Genomic DNA, 16,889 nt, shown 5'->3' on the forward strand with positions numbered 1-16,889 from the left:
GATTTGAGAGTTGGACTATAAAGAAAGCTGAGCGTCGAATAATTGATGCTTTTGAACTGTGGTGTTGGAGAAGACTCTTGAGAGTCCCTTGGACAACAAGGAGATCCAACTGGTCCATCCTAAAGGAAATCAGTCCTGAATATTCATTGGAAGACTGATGCTGAAGCTGAAACTCCAATACTATGGCCACCTGATGCGAAGAACTGACTTATTTGAATAGACCCTGATGCTGGGAAAGATTGAAGGCAGGAGGAGATGGTTGGATGGCTTCACCAAATCGATGGACATGAGTTTGCATAAACTCCGGGAGTTGGTGATGGACAGGGAGGCCTGGCATGCTGCAGTCCATGGGGTCGCAAAGAGTCAGACACGACTGAGCAACTGAACTGAAATGATTGTGAGCATGCTTAGTCTCATTGATCCTTATCACAATCCTGTCTAGTAAGCAGTACTTGGAAACTGAGTGTGGTAATAGTGCCATGAAGTGTAACAGTGTTTCCACGGGAAGATGCTTTTAGAGTCAGCCAAAAAGGTAGGATGTAGTCCTACTTCCTCCTTCCTTTTTAATAAGCTGTTAATCCAATCTGTTACTAACATCCTGAGGAAATTTAACAGTCTTATTTACGGGGGATGATCAATAGAATGCCATGTCCAACATTTAGTAATGCTCAATAAATATTAGTTTCCCCTCTAGTCTCCAAAATATCCGAAGACACCGTGTTATTGTGGTTTGAGAAATTGACCTTAGTAAGACACTAGTCTTTTGCCTAATCTTTGACCTTGCTGGTGGTGAGGAGGGAGAATACAGTTGGGACATAAAGGACCTGATTTCACAAATGGGAAATTTTAGTGCTCGAAAAATCAAGATTAAGATTACGAATTACTCTTCAAAATTAGTCTATTTTCAAAGGGTTTGTTGAAACTTATATGCTTGATTTTTTGTGGTGGTTGAAAAAACTGAAACGTTAGAAGAGACATGTTTAAAAAACAAAGCAAAACAAACCCGCCTCAATTCCAATTATGGTACGTGGTCTTAAATTTTATGAAAGGATATGAAGAGCTGAAAGGTTAACAACCTGAGAAACTCAGCGTTACTTTAGGGGAAGCAATGAATTGATTCGGGGAAAAAAATCTCCTCTAAGTTACTAAGAAAAGAACTAATCAGAGGCGCAGCAATGTGTTTAAGCTAAAGTTTGCCAAATTTAAAGTGCGCATATGGTATAACATTTGTATTTGCACGTCTGCAGCGGTTGTCCCACATCCGCCATAGATGCTTAAATGAACTCCATCCCACAGTGACGTCGCTTTTCTTAAACCTTTCATTTGCACTTTCTGATTCAAATTTCCCTGTTCTTTCCTTACTCCGTCCACCTTGTCCCTTGTACCTTACTCCCAGTAAACTTCCTGGCGGCCAAAATGGCTCTAAATCTTACACCTAGGCTTATCCAAAATGAATTGGGATAATTTCTCAATATACCTAAAATTTATCAGTTCAGTTCAGTCGCTCAGTCGTGTCCGACTCTGCGACCCCATGCACTGCAGCACGTCAGGCTTCCCTGTCCATCACCAACCTAAAATTTATAGCCTGAAAACTGACGATTTATTCACTCTTTACAACTTTTCCTATTTAGGAACATATGGCAGAAGTGGAAGCTTTTAATGAAGCTATTAGACATTGTTGTCAGTTCTAACAAAACAAATTAACAGAGACGGCAGCGGGAGCTCTTCTCTTACCAACTTCGCCACTTAGCACACGAAAAAACCTTCCTCCTGTCGGCGCCAGCGGTTCACCCCGGGTACGGAACTCTGTGACCATAGAGCTGGCGGAATGCCGGGGTAGAGGGGACCGGATGTTGTTTTTTTCACCTCCCCGCCTAGGGGCCGGGTCCGGTCTCCGGGAGCTGGGTTTGGTTCCCGTTGCTGTCAGACTCTCCCGTTCAGCCGTAGGGCTGGGTGGTCCTGGGGTGAGCTCGCCCCGGGACCAGACTCGCTCCAGTACCAGTCTTCGGGAAGCTGAGTGGATTTCTCGGTCTCCTAGCAACGGGGCCCGGCCGCGGACTGAGCCAGCCGCGTAGCTGTCCAAGCAGTTGGCGCCCGAGCCAGAATCCCCAAGCCCGACCCAGACGGGAGCCGAAACCCGGAGCTTGGAAGAATAAGCAGGAAATGGCGGATGAGGCGTTGTTTTTGCTTCTGCATAACGAGATGGTGTCTGGAGTGTACAAGTCCGCGGAGCAGGGGGAGGTGGTGAGTGCTGCCACATGCCCTGACACTCTTGTTTCCACTCCGTTCTTTCCTTCAACCCCTGTCCCATCGCATGCCACTCGCCGCCTCCCGAAGTGTAGACAAATTGGTCCACCTTCATGTATCCTAGTCCACCTTCATGTATCCTAAGCCTTAGAACCTGTCAGCTGTCTTCAGTCTTTCATTCTTGTCTCTTTCGTATCTTATGCTCTATGATACCTTTTTGTCCAGTCCCGTGTCTCTGTCTGGCAGGCTACAGATTTTCTTAGTTTTGTCCCTTCCATGTGTTGTCGCTGCCCTGATTTGCGGCAGAGTTAACTGCTGATTTTGGCACCCCAGTTAATTCCACTGTCACTTCAGCACTTCCCAGTTGTCCACTGGACAGACCTCTCCTAGCCTGAGAATCCTGTCCCTCCCGGCATATCCCTAACCCTCACTAACACTCCAGGAAACTCAAAGAAAGGTTAATGAGATTTGAGGTCGAAGCAAAGGAAACTTTGCATGTGTTACTATGATTAGGAAACACAATGTAAAAAAATTTACTTAGTGTGCATTATATGTCAGAGCTGGTAGCTGGGGATAATGTAATGAAGAAGGAAACGATGGCTCCATCCTCCTGGAGGTTACTTCTTATGTGTGAGAGTCTTCATTCACTAACTGATTCATTTAGAAAATATGTTAAGTGTATTGTGGGCCTGACACTGTTAGATTAATAAGATGAAGTCCCTGCCTCACTGTCATTGGGGAATGTGGGTTCAATGAATAATTAACAGTATTGGGTGGTATGAAATAATGGAGTTGTTCAGTTCAGTCGCATCCGACTCTTTGCGACCCCACGAACCGCAGCACACCAGGCCTCTCTGTCCATCACCAACCCCCGGAGTCCATCCAAACCCATGCCCATCGAGTCGATGATGCCATCCAGCCATCTCATCCTCTGTCGCCCCCTTCTCCTCCTGCCCTCAATCTTTCCCAGCATCAGGGTCTTTTCCAATGAGTCAGCTCTTGGAGTTGTAGGATTTCATAAATAAAGTATTCTAAAGTCATTCTCAGGTCAGAAGCGCTAGTTTGTATAATGCTGTTGATAAAGAGGGGTAGAAAGTAAGGGCAGGACAAGCATCCTAGGCAAAGGTAAAGTCATAGTGGAATGAAAGGTGTAGTGTATTTAAATATGCCTGAGCATTCACTGTGGCTAGATTGAATAGGTGGAGAGTGAAAAGTATTGAAAGCTGAAGCTAGAAAGAGCCTTGTATGATTAAAAACATGGACCTTCTCAGTGGAGGATTTTTAAAAAGAATGACACAGTCCGTTGCATTTCAGAAAGATAAAAGTATTCTTTGGACTGGAGAGGGAAGCTCCTGTAGTGAGAAGCTCCATTATTGTAGGAATCCAGGCAGGACATGATGAAGATCTGGATAAAGAGAAAAGGAGACAACGGTTTGAGAGATAGGAGGCCGAATCTCTAAGACTTGATTAGGTATAGGAATGAGAATTGAAAATTATCCCCAGGTGTTGAGCTTGAGCCTCTGGGTTGGATGGAGAAGGAATAAAGAAGAGGTAAAGATACTGAATTGTTTTGGACTGGTTGAATTTGTGGCACCTTAGGACACCCAGGAAGAGGTACTGTCAGTTTGTGAACTGTAAGAAGGATACTGTCTGTTTTAGGGGGCTGTAACAAAGATGCCAAAGTGATTTATAAACAACAGAAATTCATTTCTCACAGTTCTGAAGGCTGGAAAGTACAGATAAAGCACCAGAAAATTCAGTGTCTGGTGAAAGCCTCCTCCTGGTTTATAGATAGATGTGTTTTGGCTGTGTGCTCACATGGTGGAAGGGGACTAGCTAGCTCTCTGGTGTCTCTTTTATAAGGGCACTAATGCTTTTCTTGAGGGCTCCGTCCTCAAGACAGAATCATGTCTCAAGGCCCCTACTCCCTAATACCATCTAGGGGTTAGGATTTCAACATATGAATTTTGAGGAGATACATTCAGTCTATGGTATTAATTATGCATTAGAGATATTAGTAGGAAGACATCAGGAAGAGTATTGGAAATGAAGCAAATTTTATCCTTTTTTTTTTTTGGCCACACCTTGCAGCATGCAGGATCTTAGTTCCCAGATTGAACTCATGCCCTCGGCAGTGAGTCCTAACCACAGAACCACTAGGGAATCCCATAAAGTCTATTATTCAGATCCATCAGTAATAAGAGACTTTTTTCCAAATTACAAACTTTTGACTTTAACATCATTAACAACCAATAGTTAATGTTTAGCATCTGTGCTAAATGCTAGTGCTGAGTAGCAGACATTTGTGTTTGTGTAGTTAGCTTTCCTTAAATCCTTTTCCCTGGAGAATAATGAGTAACACACCTCTTTTACTCTTTTATCATAAAATCCCTGCTCCCTGCCCCACCACATATGCATCAGCTTGCTTCATTCTACTCTCTTCTACCTTCTTTCCCTCTTTCAGCTCTTGCCCAGGAAAACCTTTTTTAAAAATCTCTTTCCCCCCCTCAATGGGTTAGCCAAAATAAAATGGTTGCTCTAATCATGACTGATAATTTTGAGAGATGTGTTTAGTCCTATAAGAGAAAGGAAATCCAAAAGTTTTCAATCATTAAAAATAACTTTCTTTTCCTATTGCAGTTTGTGTATGGTGGGGAAAAAATTGTAAGGGCATATAAGCAAAAAGGATTTTTAAAAAGTTATGTACTAGGCTTGATGATTAGAATCCATACTGGCATCTTGGTGTATGAGGGTTTGTTAACGTCTCTACTTTCAGTGTGCTTCAAATTTTTCATAATAAAAAATGTAAAAGACATAATTCTGTCATCCAGAGATGGTCTTCATATATCTTTTAGACATGAAGTCATAAGTTTAAGTGAAATCAAGGAAAGACTAATGGTCTCACACTTCAAATCAATAATTTTCCATCTGTGCCAAAGAGGTATTAAATCTAATAATTGAATAACTGGACATTTAGCAATTTTGGGGGAATAATTTTTTTTACATTAATGGATAAAATGTTCCTAAGTTTTTCTTAAAAATTTGGTACTTACTAGTGAGCACTCACAGATGCCAAAGTGAATGAACAAGTAGCAACATCAGAAGGTTTTCCTAGGGCTTAATTCAAAAGTTCATGTGATTAATAGTTAAGATTTAAGAATGTCTGCATATAAGCATATTTCCTGCTTATCAATATATTCTTGGGTGATTCTACAAAGAGCAGATTGTTTCACAAAGAGCATCATGACTTACAGGTCATTCTGCCTGAGCATGTTTGGAAACGGGTGGGGAAATTAACAGAGTGGTGCTGTATGGTCTAGGGGAGAAACAACACAATTTGGTTTTTAGAAAGTCTATAGCATAAATACCAGAGAAGGCAATGGCAACCCACTCCAGTACTCTTGCCTGGAGAATCACATGGACGGAGGAGCCTGGTAGGCTGCAGTCCATGGGGTCGCAAAGAGTTGGACACGACTGAATGACTTCACTTTCACTTTTCCCTTTCATGCATTGGGGAAGGAAATGGCAACCCACTCCAGTGTTCTTGCCTGGAAAATCCCAGGGACAAGGGAGCCTGGTGGGCTGCCGTCTATGAGGTCACACAGAGTCGGACACGACTGAAGCAACTTAGCAGCAGCAGCAGCATAGCATAAATACCAGAGAAGGCAATGGTAACCCACTCCAGTACTCTTGCCTGGAAAATCCCATGGATAGAGGAGCCTGGTAGGCTGCAGTCCATGGGGTCACTAGGAGTCGGACACGACTGAGCGACTTCCCTTTCACTTTTCACTTGCATGCATTGGAGGAGGAAATGGCAACCCACTCCAGTGTTCTTGCCTGGAGAATCCCAGGGATGGGGGAGCCTGGTGGGCTGCTGTCTATGGGGTCGCACAGAGTTGGCCACGACTGAAGCGACTTAGCAGCAGCAGCAGCAGCATAGCATAAATACAGAAAATAAGTCAAAGGAGAAAAAACTAGAGACAAGGAATCAGTTGGAAGGCTCTAACTGAAGACCAGGAGAGAAAGGTTAAGAGATAATTTAAGCAGTCAGGAGAGAGAAGATGGATTTGGAAAAGCATGTACATGATAGGCTCCACAAGGACAGAAATGGTAGGGACCTAACAGAAGCAGAGGACATTAAGAAGAGGTGGCAAGAATACACAGAAGAACTGTACAAAAAAGATCTTCACGACCCAGATAATCACGATGGTGTGATCACTCACCTAGAGCCAGACATCCTGGAATGTGAAGTCAAGTGGGCCTTAGGAAGCATCACTACAAACAAAGCTAGTGGAGGTGATGGAATTCCAGTTGAGCTATTTCAATTCCTGAAAGATGACGCCCCAGCAAATATGGAAAACTCAGCAGTGGCCACAGGACTGGAAAAGGTCAGTTTTCATTCCAATCCCAAAGAAAGGCAGTGCCAAAGAATGGTCAAACTACCACACAATTGCACTCATCTCACACGCTAGTAAAATTCTCCAAGCCAGGCTTCAGCAATACGTGAACCGTGAACTTCCAGATGTTCAAGCTGGTTTTAGAAAAGGCAGGGGAACCAGAGATCAAATTGCCAACATCCGATGGATCATCGAAAAAGCAAGAGAGTACCAGAAAAACATCTACCTCTGCTTTATTGACTATGCCAAAGCCTTTGACTGTGTGGATCATAATAAACTGTGGGAAATTCTGAAAGAGATGGGAATACCAGACCACCTGACCTGCCTCTTGAGAAATCTGTATGCAGGTCAAGAAGCAACAGTTAGAACTGGACATGGAACAACAGACTGGTTCCAAATAGGAAAAGGAGTACGTCAAGGCTGTATGTTGTCACCCTACTTCTTTAACTTATATGCAGAGTACATCATGAGAAACGCTGGGCTGGAGGAAGCACAAGCTGGAATCAAGATTGCCGGGAGAAATATCAATAACCTCAGATATGCAGATGACACCACCCTTATGGCAGAAAGTGAAGAAGAACTAAAGAGCCTCTAGATGAAAGTGCAAGAGGAGAGTGAAAAAGTTGGCTTCAAGCTCAACATTCAGAAAACAAAGATCATGGCATCCGGTCCCATCACTTCATGGCAGATAGATAGGCAAACAGTGAAAACAGTGGCTGACTTTATTTTTCTGGGCTCCAAAATCACTGCAGATTGTGATTGCAGCAATGAAATTAAAAGACACTTACTCCTTGGAAGGAAAGTTATGACCAACCTAGACAGAATATTAAAAAGCAGAGACATTACTTTGCCAACAAAGGTCCATCTAGTCAAGGCTATGGTTTTTCCAGTGGTCATGTATGGATGTGAGAGTTGGACTATAAAGAAAGCTGAGCACCGCAGAATTGATGCTTTTGAACTGTGGTGTTGGAGAAGACTCTTGAGAGTCCCTTGGACTGCAAGGAGATCCAACTAGTCCATCCTAAAGGAGATCAGTCCTGAATATTCATTGGAAGGACTGATGCTGAAGCTGAAACTCCAATACTTTGGCCACCTGATGCGAAGAGCTGACTCGTTGGAAAAGACCCTGATGCTGGGAAAGATTGAGGGCAGGAGGAGAAGGGGATGACAGAGGATGAGATGGTTGGATAGCATCACCGACTCAATGGACATGGGTTTGGGTGGACTCTGGGAGTTGGTGATGGACAGGGAGGCCTGGCGTGCTGCAGTTCATGGAGTCACAAAGAGTTGGACATGACTGAGTGACTGAACTGAACTGATAGGCTCCACAGGACTGCAGTGTGTGTATAGGCTTGGCACCACAGAGGTGAAGGAAATGGAAGTTGTCATTGTAGTAACTAGATAGATGGTGGTGCCGTTAATGAGGTTAAAGAATTTTGGAGGCAGAGCAAGCTGAGGATGCTAAGATAATATCATTTTGTACATGCGTATTTAAGGGGCCTGTGGGACCTTGGAGCTTCCCAGGTGGCACTAGTGGTAAAGAATCCACCTGCAATGCAAGAGATGCAAGAGACATGTGTTCCATCTCTGGGTTGGGAAAATCCCCTGGAGGAGGGCATGGCAACCCACTCCAGTATTCTTGCCTGGAGTATTCCAGACAGAGGAGTCTGATGGGCAATAGTCAATGGGTTCGCAAAGAGTTGGACACGACTGAGCATGCACACAGTGGGACTGCTAGATGACTGTGTCTGCTAAAATCTGTACTAGAAATAAAGATTTAGTAGTCGGAGAAGGCAATGGCACCCCACTTCAGTACTCTTGCCTGGAAAATCCCATGAATGGAGGAGCCTGGTAGGCTGCAGTCCACAGGGTCGCAAAGAGTTGGACATGACTGAGCGACTTCACTTTCACTTTTCCCTTTCATGCATTGGAGAAGGAAATGGCAACCCACTCCAGTATTCTTGCCTGGAGAATCCCAGGGACGGGGGAGCCTGGTGGTCTGCTGTCTATGGGGTCGCACAGAGTCGGCCACGACTGAAGCGACTTAGCAGCAGAAGCGACTTAGCAGCAGCAGCAGCAGTCAGCCCTGTTAGTGGAGTACTTAGAAGAAAGTTCAGCAGATAACGAGGCCTGTGGTGGTAATGGAAGACAAAGGCTTCAAAATATATAACATTTCTTGCCCTCTTGTTGCTGTGTTCTAGTAGGTGAGGATGGAGGAAAATGAACAGTATAAAATTAGTAAAATGTATATTAGGTTAAATGGTGAAAGAAGTTCCTTGGAGACAAATTAAGCAGTGAAATCAGAGCATCAGAATCACTTTTGGAGGGCTTCTTAAAACACAGGTTACTGACCCATACCTACAGTTTGATTCACTGAATTGGGAGTGGGGTTACAGAATTTGCAATTTTTGCAAGTTCCCATGTGATGCTGATGTTGCTAGTCTTGGGACACACTTTGAGAATCATTAGGTAGTTTCTGAAGTGGAATGATACTGTAGTTTTAAAAGACTGAAATTAGTCTCATTGAGATGATGACATTTGAGTGAAGACCTAAAGCCAGTGAGGTGGTCATGTGAGTATCTAGATGGAGATACTAGTATCGAGTATCTAGATAGCCTAGAGCCTGCCTGGCATGTTTAAGGACAGCAAGGAAATCAGTGAAGCTGGATGGAGTGAGTGAAGAAGAGGAGGTGAGGTCAGAGAGGCCCAGGAGTCTGGAATGTATAGGGCTTTGTAGGTCATCCAGAGAATTTTGAGAGTCTTTGACACAGGTGTTATTTAAAGCCTTAAGAGTGGATGAGATTGTCAAAGGAAGAGTGAGGCGATTGCATGATTCCAGAAATAGGATGGTGGGGTCATCAACTAAGATACACTGGGAAATGGAAAGCTTGGATGACTCTAAGAGACATTTTGAAGCAGAACTTAGAACTTAGTGACAGCACAAAAGGAATGACAGAAAAAAGTCAAAAGCGATACCTTGACCTTAGTTTTATAACAGAAAGAATAGTTGAAAATGGAAAAAGCCAGGGAAAGCAGGAAGAGTAATTGGGAAGAGGCTTTGGCATTTCTGAAAAGTAGTAACAGTTCTCTGTTTATCTTACTGCCTTATGAAAATGATGAAGAAAATTCAAATATGACCTGTAATTCACTTTTTCTCACAATGTTTCAGTGAAATGTTTACATTACGGCATTCTAAAATTATTCAAAACTCTTATTTTTTTAAATAGGAAAATGGACGCTGTATAACTAAACTGGAAAATATGGGGTTTCGAGTGGGACAAGGATTGATAGAAAGGTGAGCAGTATGGATTTGAAAATTTTCTTCCAGGTAGGTTATGAACAAAGATGATCCATTTCAAAAGATTGCATAAAACTTGAGATACTCTCATTTTAATTCCTAAATTTTATTTATTCTCTATTCTTTATTCACAGATTGAAATTTCTTTTTAGGTCTGATGCTATTTTAACTCAGTTATCCAACTTTCATGTTTCAAAATTTGAAGAAAATATGTATTTGTTTTAAATTTTTTTCCTGAAAACTTTGGTGTGCTGAAACAACTATCTAAAATCTTGTTGCATTTCCTACTTAAGCTCTAGTAGGTTGTTTATCCTGAATGGAATATGGTTTAAATGCGCACCTTAGAGTCTCTGTTTATGCATGTGACCATGCTCAAATTCACAGAGCAGTTTCTTTTAGTATTCCTTTTTCACTATCTGAAATAAAATGGAACTCTTGTTATATTTTCCTGATCTTCCCTTGTGGCTCAGGTGGTGAAGTATCCACCTGCAATGCAGGAGACCTGGGTTTGATCCCTGGATTGGGAAGATCCCCTCGAGAAGGACATGGCAACCCACTCCAGTATTGTTGCCTGGAAAATCCCATGGACACAGGAGCCTGGCAGGCTACAGTCCGTGGGTTGCAAGGAGTCGGACATGACTGAGCAACCTCTCCTTCTTTCATGTTTTACATAACAGTACCATGATCATGCTCAGCTTTTTTTAAAAAAATGTGTCAGCTGTACCTAAAACTGATTACTGTTAGACTAATTTTAGCCCCATCATTATATAACAGAATGTGAATTCATTGAAATGGAAACTACTTTGCTTTGTGCTTATCACTTTATGACTGTCAGTAAATGTTCAGTGCTATTGTGGCATTTGGAAATTAGTGAATAATTTGCCCCTCCTGCTTTCTCTGGATGAAAAGTACTGTATTACTTCTAGTTGATCTTTTTAGGTTTACAAAAGATACTGCAAGGTTCAAGGATGAGTTAGATATCATGAAGTTCATTTGTAAAGATTTTTGGACTACAGTATTCAAGAAACAAATCGACAATCTAAGGACAAATCATCAGGTATTTAGATAAATTAAGGCCTATTTTTTAAAGTCCTTTATCTTAATATAAATGTCCTATTTTAGTGATTTACTTATTATATAAAACTTAATTTCTCAGAAACTTAGGAATGTTTCTATGTTATTAATATATCATTACTTTTTTTCTCTAAATAGGGTATAGTGAATAAAGACAAGGGCAGTTATCTGTAATGACAGCTGTCCCTTTTTCTCAATAAAATTTTAAGTTTTAAAAAGTAGCAAATATCAGAATGATAACAGTTTTAGGACTTTGTTCTTTCATTATTATTACTTAGTGGTGATAATATGCAGAACCACAGATATATCACATTTCTGTCTTTCAAGTAATTCTTGAAGTCTCATTGTAATTCTTGCCTGTTCAGTTGCCATTGTATTTTTTATTCTTAAAATATTTTGTTAATATAAAAGTTAATAGGTTGCCTGAGAGATTATACAAAAATTGACTTATTTTATAAAATTATAGGAGATATTTAGAATATATTTGGCATTTACTGAAGTATAAAAAATGAAAATAATGTTATCTCTTAGCTACCAGTAGAATTCATTTTTTCAGATAACATGAGCCTTCGCCTAGAAGTACTTGAAATGCTTATGGGAAAAAGTGACTCTGATTATTGGCTGTCTAGGTACGAGTTAATTAGATATAGCTGCTAATTTCACCTAGAATGTATTTTCTTTCACACTAGACTGAATAAGGATAGGAACTGTTTTATGTATCTTTGTATCTTCAGTATCTTTAAAGCATTCAGTAAATATTAGTGTTATAAATGATGAACAACTCTTCAACGTGAACACTGCAAAACTTCTTTGTATAAAGAAAATTTGACCAATGGAAGGGAGAGTTTTAGTAACTTTTAAGAATTCTTAAATTGTTTTGAAGGAAAGAGTACAGATTACATTGACTTTGGATGTCTTTCTATTTTTGGGACAGGGCATCTATGTACTTCAGGACAACAAATTTCGCCTGCTTACTCAAATGTCTGCAGGAAAACAATATTTAGAACATGCATCAAAGGTATTTAATGGAATAAAAGATTGGTTTTTTATTATGAAACAAGTAGAAATGTAGGGAAAAGTACAATGCTAATCACAGTAGACTTGAATTCAAAATGTTTTTAAATTGTTCCTCTTGCCTAAATACTTCTCTATGAAATAGAAAGATATTTATCATATTGAAATAGTTTATATTAACTTGTAACTAAGTAGGCTTATGATGACCAATTCAAGAAACACTGTAGTTTAAATGCCATTAAAAATGTAGTTTAATGATAAGATTCTCAAATATAGTATGGATACATCAGAGAAGATACTCAAGCTTAAAAAACTGGTATTAGCTATACAAAATTATTCACCTCAGAGTTCATATTTACAATCTCCATCAGTATATTAAAAAATTTTTTAATATAGTTAATATTTGTTTCTAAGAATATATGTTTTGTATTAAGTATATCTGCATTTCAGGGTTTCATGTATTTTTTTTTCAGTCTCAAGTAGGAATCAATAAATAGGCCAGATGTATTACAGAAAAGCTGACAAGTTTTAATATATGGGTTCCTTTGTAATGATTAAAATACATTGGGCAGTATGTAAAAGCTGCCTTTTTATCTGTAAAATTTGTGCACACCTAAATTATCTGACACAAAGGCAGTTTAGTGTACTGGGAAGAGTATGAACTTGGGACCAAATAAATCTAGATTTTAAGCTAACTCCATAACTTATAGATCCCCTCTGGACCTTAGTTTCCTTATTAATAAAATTGATTGTAACAATATATTATAAACAATCTCTAAGTTCGCTCCCAGTTTATAATTTCATGATTCCATATCTGATTACCTATCAGTACCCATTTATGTATATTGTAAAATAATTTCTCTATTACTCATACATATTGTTGAATATCATGCAATACAAAAATGTAGATGATAAAATACCTTGGACTATTTGATTGTTGGGTCTCATTTTTGCACTGTCTCTGCTATAGCTTAGTCCCATTTCCTTGTTTCCTTAGCAGAGTTTCTCAACATTGGCACTTTGATTCTTTAAACTGGATAAGTCTTTGTTGTGGCAGGCTATCAGTCTTGAACAAGTCAAGATTCTTGGTTGTAGAAAGCAGAAAACAATTTTGATTGAATGGAATCATACTAGTTAGCTTACAAAACTGATGGGAAGGCTCAGAGAACAGGCAAGAACCATGGGAAGGGGAATCTCCTGGTGGTTTAGTAGTTAGGATTTGCGGTGGCCCAGGTTCAGTCCCTGGTCAGGGAACTGTGATCCCACAAGCCATGCAACATGGTGTGGCCAAAATTAACGAGAAAAAAACGGCACCATGGGAAGTTAAAGCAGCCAGATCACTGTACAAGGAGAGTCTAGTTAGAATCCTTCAAGCAGCACTGATGGTAGACACAAACCACCTTTGCTGTCTCTAGAACTAATTCTAACCTGTTTCCAGCTTGTTTTTGTCACTCATTGTAGATTCAGAGTCATGGACTGGACAACTGAGTTGGCTGAGCTTAAGTCATGTGTCCATGTTTAGTTGCCAAGGAGCTGGGAAATCTAATAAGAATTTTTAAAAATTTGAAAAATTATTATACAGCTTTTCCAAATAAGTGACTTATTAACATCAAGGTTTAACTAAATGTCATATTTATCAATAGCTTTACTGTCTTAGTAAATCCTTAATACTTTTTACACTTTCGTTCCTTTTAGTATTTAGCATTTACATGTGGCTTAATCAGAGGTGGCTTATCAAACTTGGGGATAAAAAGTATTGTAACAGCTGAAGTATCTTCAATGCCTGCCTGTAAGTTGACTTCATATTTCTTAACAAATGTTTTTAGCAGTTATTTTTCAGGTCTGGTGTTCTTTTTGTTTATTTCTTGTTTTTGTTACTTAGAGGACATTTAAAATGCTAAAACCATTTCATTTTACTTTTGTCAATTTTAACACTTAATGTAGTGATACGTAGCATACTTGTATTTATGGTCAATGATTTTTAAATTCATAATAGACAATGATTTCAGAAAATGTGCTAAGGAAATGTAAATTTATAAGACAGCTTAAAGGGTGACCCTTAATTTTCAAAGGAAAATTTTAAGATAGCAAATTTTCTTATAATGTTGAAGATATTTTAAAATTTTCTCGAGTACATATAAAAAGCTAGGTAAAGCCAACTAGTCTATCACTAAACTCCTTTTCAAAAATCTCTTCACCACAGCTACTAACCAAGAATAAAATTGGCTTGAGCATCACTGTATTTCCTTTCTATTCATAGTAATTAGTAATGAAATACTTAAAATACAGAAATCAGAGAAACAAAGGCACTCATTCACAAACCAGATAATCATGATAAAAATGAAACTGACTTGATCAAATAGTGTGAAGTGTGAAAAGTCATTTGATATAGCAAGTTTCTTGACTGAAACAACTTATTAAATAGAGCAGAAAACGGATGTTTAGGCATGTTTTCCTTTTATCTGAAATCAAAATGATTTTCATGTTTTCCTTTTTAGGTAAATTTCAAGTGATGATACAGAAGCTATAGAACCTACTGAAATGCAAGGCTTTACTAGTGTAAACAGATAAATTATTCCTGTATAAAGTATTTCAGATGGCAATATTTAATTACATTGTTGGACATTTGTACTGATATAAGCTATTTGCTAACTTGTATAATGAAAGATGCACTCTTAAGCAGAAGGAAGGTTGTATTTTACCAATTTAAGACAGACCTTAAAGCAGGTAGAGACATTCTACTATAATATACACTTTACTGAAACTATTCAGAATGAAAACCTAATTTCAAATAACTAAACACCAATGCAGGACCCTTATTTAAACGTTTTTATTTGCTTAGAGAGATACATATTTAACCAGAAATGGAGAAGCAAAACTCAGGGTTTGGTAAATTAGCATAAGAAAAGTATGCACCAGTCAGAATCATTTGTGTAAAAATGAACAAATTTTGGTTTATGAATTTGTTATTAAAAAAGCAAACAGTACACTAAATTTTAAACTTTATTATCTTATTGCTTATAATTTATTTCTATTAAGAGTTTTAATGCATGTATAAGGATTTCATTATATACATTGTGTGTTGTGTGTGTGATATATCATATTTAACTGCCTAAATTGCTTTAAAACTTTAATAGAATTCAGTTCTTGAAAGCTCCATTAATGTAATAAAGTAAAATATAGATCTAGATAAAGTGGGATACAGATGTGAATTCAGTGACTCCAGAGCCAAAGAATAATAGGTATTTAAGGAAGGAATTGTTATATTTACTCGTTACAGTCTTGACTTTCCATTTCTCTCTCCATATGTGGAAATGCTGGTGAAGATTCTAACATCTGTATTTTTTCCCCTTACTTTTTAGTCCTCCCCAAGGGCAGAGGGGTGGATGAATCGATAGTCACATCAGTATCCATGGGCCCATAAGCTTCTGTGGGTTGAGGTCAGTGCTCATCTAGTGTATCTCTTATCTCTTCTTTCATCTGATGATCATGAAAGGACAAGCATGGAGATGAAAGCTATCATATTGAGGATAACAGGTGCAGACAGAAAGCACCTGGATTGTGCTCCTGAATTAACCAATCCTGGAACTGCTATACCTATGGACTTTTTCTTTTATAATAAATTCCTTATATTGTTCAGTCTCCCTTTTGTGTCTTTTGTTGTGTGTGTGTGTTCAGTTGTGTCTGACTCTTTGCGACCCCATGGACTGTAGCCCGCCAGGCTCCTCTGTCTATGGAATTCTCCAGGCCAAGAATATTGGAGTTGGGTGCCATTTCCTTCTCCAGGGGATCTTCCAAATCCAGGGTTTGAACCTGCATCTCTTGTGTTTCCTACATTGGCAAGCAGATTCTTTACCATTAGTGCCACCACTTGTAACCAAAAAATAAGCCTGTCTTGGTAGAGGTGAGGCAAAAGTTAGGTTATACAAGAAACAGTATGGGAATATTGAATTTTCTTTTTTCTATAGGGGGAGGGGAAGACAAAGGTTTACATTCAAAACAATAAAACCATGAGGTGCTAAAGACAATATGAGGTTTTATGATCTTGTAGTAGAGAAGGCCTTTTCAAGACTTGTAGAAAATCAAATAAAGCAAAATAGTAGAAAAAATTAATAGCTTATCTTCAAGAAATGGTACTGGGAAAACTGAATACACATCCACATGCAAAAGAATGGAACTGGACCCTTATATCATGCACAAAAATCTACTGAAACTGTGTTAAAGACTCAAGACCTGAAACTTTAAAATTCCCAGAGGAAAACAGGGAAAGAGCTTTATAATATTGGTCTTAGCAATGATTTCTTGGATTTGACACTGAAAGCACTGGCAACAAAAGCAAAAACAGACAAGTGAGACTATATCAAACCAAAAAGCTGCACAGCAAAAGAAACAAGAGAGGGTGAAGTGGCCCTGTGGAACGGGGAAAACTGATGCAAACCATGTTCTCTGGTAAGTGGTTAATACCTAAAGTGTACAGGGAACTAAAACTAGCAAAAAACTCATATAACCCAATTAAAAATGAACAGAGGACTGAAACACATATTACTCCAAAAAATACATACAAATGGCCAACAGGTATATCAAAAGATGCTAAGTATCATGACTAGTGAGGGAAATGTATATCAAAGTTACTACCCCACACCAGTTAGGATGGCCATTAAAAAAAACCCAAACCAGAAAAGATGTGTTGGCAAGGATGTGAAGAAATTGGAACCCTTGTGCACTCTCAGTGGGAATGTTAAAATGATACAGCCACTGTGGAAGAGAGTATAAAGATTTCACAAAAATTTAAAACTAGAACTACTATATATTCCAGCTATCCCACTTGAGAGTATTTATTTCAATAATTTAAATCGAGA

General features: G+C 39.1%; 1 protein-coding gene across 4 annotated transcripts; it reads left to right on the top strand.

Annotated features, from left to right (window-relative positions):
* Positions 1 to 1,889: 1,889 nt before the first annotated feature.
* TRAPPC6B (trafficking protein particle complex subunit 6B) lies at positions 1,890 to 15,672 on the top strand. 4 transcript variants are annotated; one of them, XM_081547822.1, is made up of 6 exons: positions 1,890 to 2,244; positions 9,872 to 9,939; positions 10,882 to 10,999; positions 11,951 to 12,034; positions 13,726 to 13,819; positions 14,529 to 15,672. In XM_081547822.1, exons 1-6 carry the CDS (start codon positions 2,164 to 2,166, stop codon positions 14,558 to 14,560), a joined length of 477 nt encoding a protein of 158 aa, XP_081403948.1. In that variant the 5' UTR covers positions 1,890 to 2,163; the 3' UTR covers positions 14,561 to 15,672. The 4 variants fall into 4 exon arrangements, with proteins under 4 accessions (XP_081403948.1, XP_081403949.1, XP_081403951.1 ...); XM_081547823.1 differs by having other exon boundaries at positions 1,890 to 2,241; XM_081547824.1 differs by lacking the exon at positions 1,890 to 2,244 and adding an exon at positions 9,370 to 9,493.
* Positions 15,673 to 16,889: the final 1,217 nt, after the last annotated feature.

This window comes from Giraffa tippelskirchi, chromosome 12 (assembly GCF_054371585.1).
Source record: "Giraffa tippelskirchi isolate mGirTip1 chromosome 12, T2T-mGirTip1v1.2.pri, whole genome shotgun sequence".
NCBI classification, from domain to species: Eukaryota; Metazoa; Chordata; class Mammalia; order Artiodactyla; family Giraffidae; genus Giraffa; species Giraffa tippelskirchi.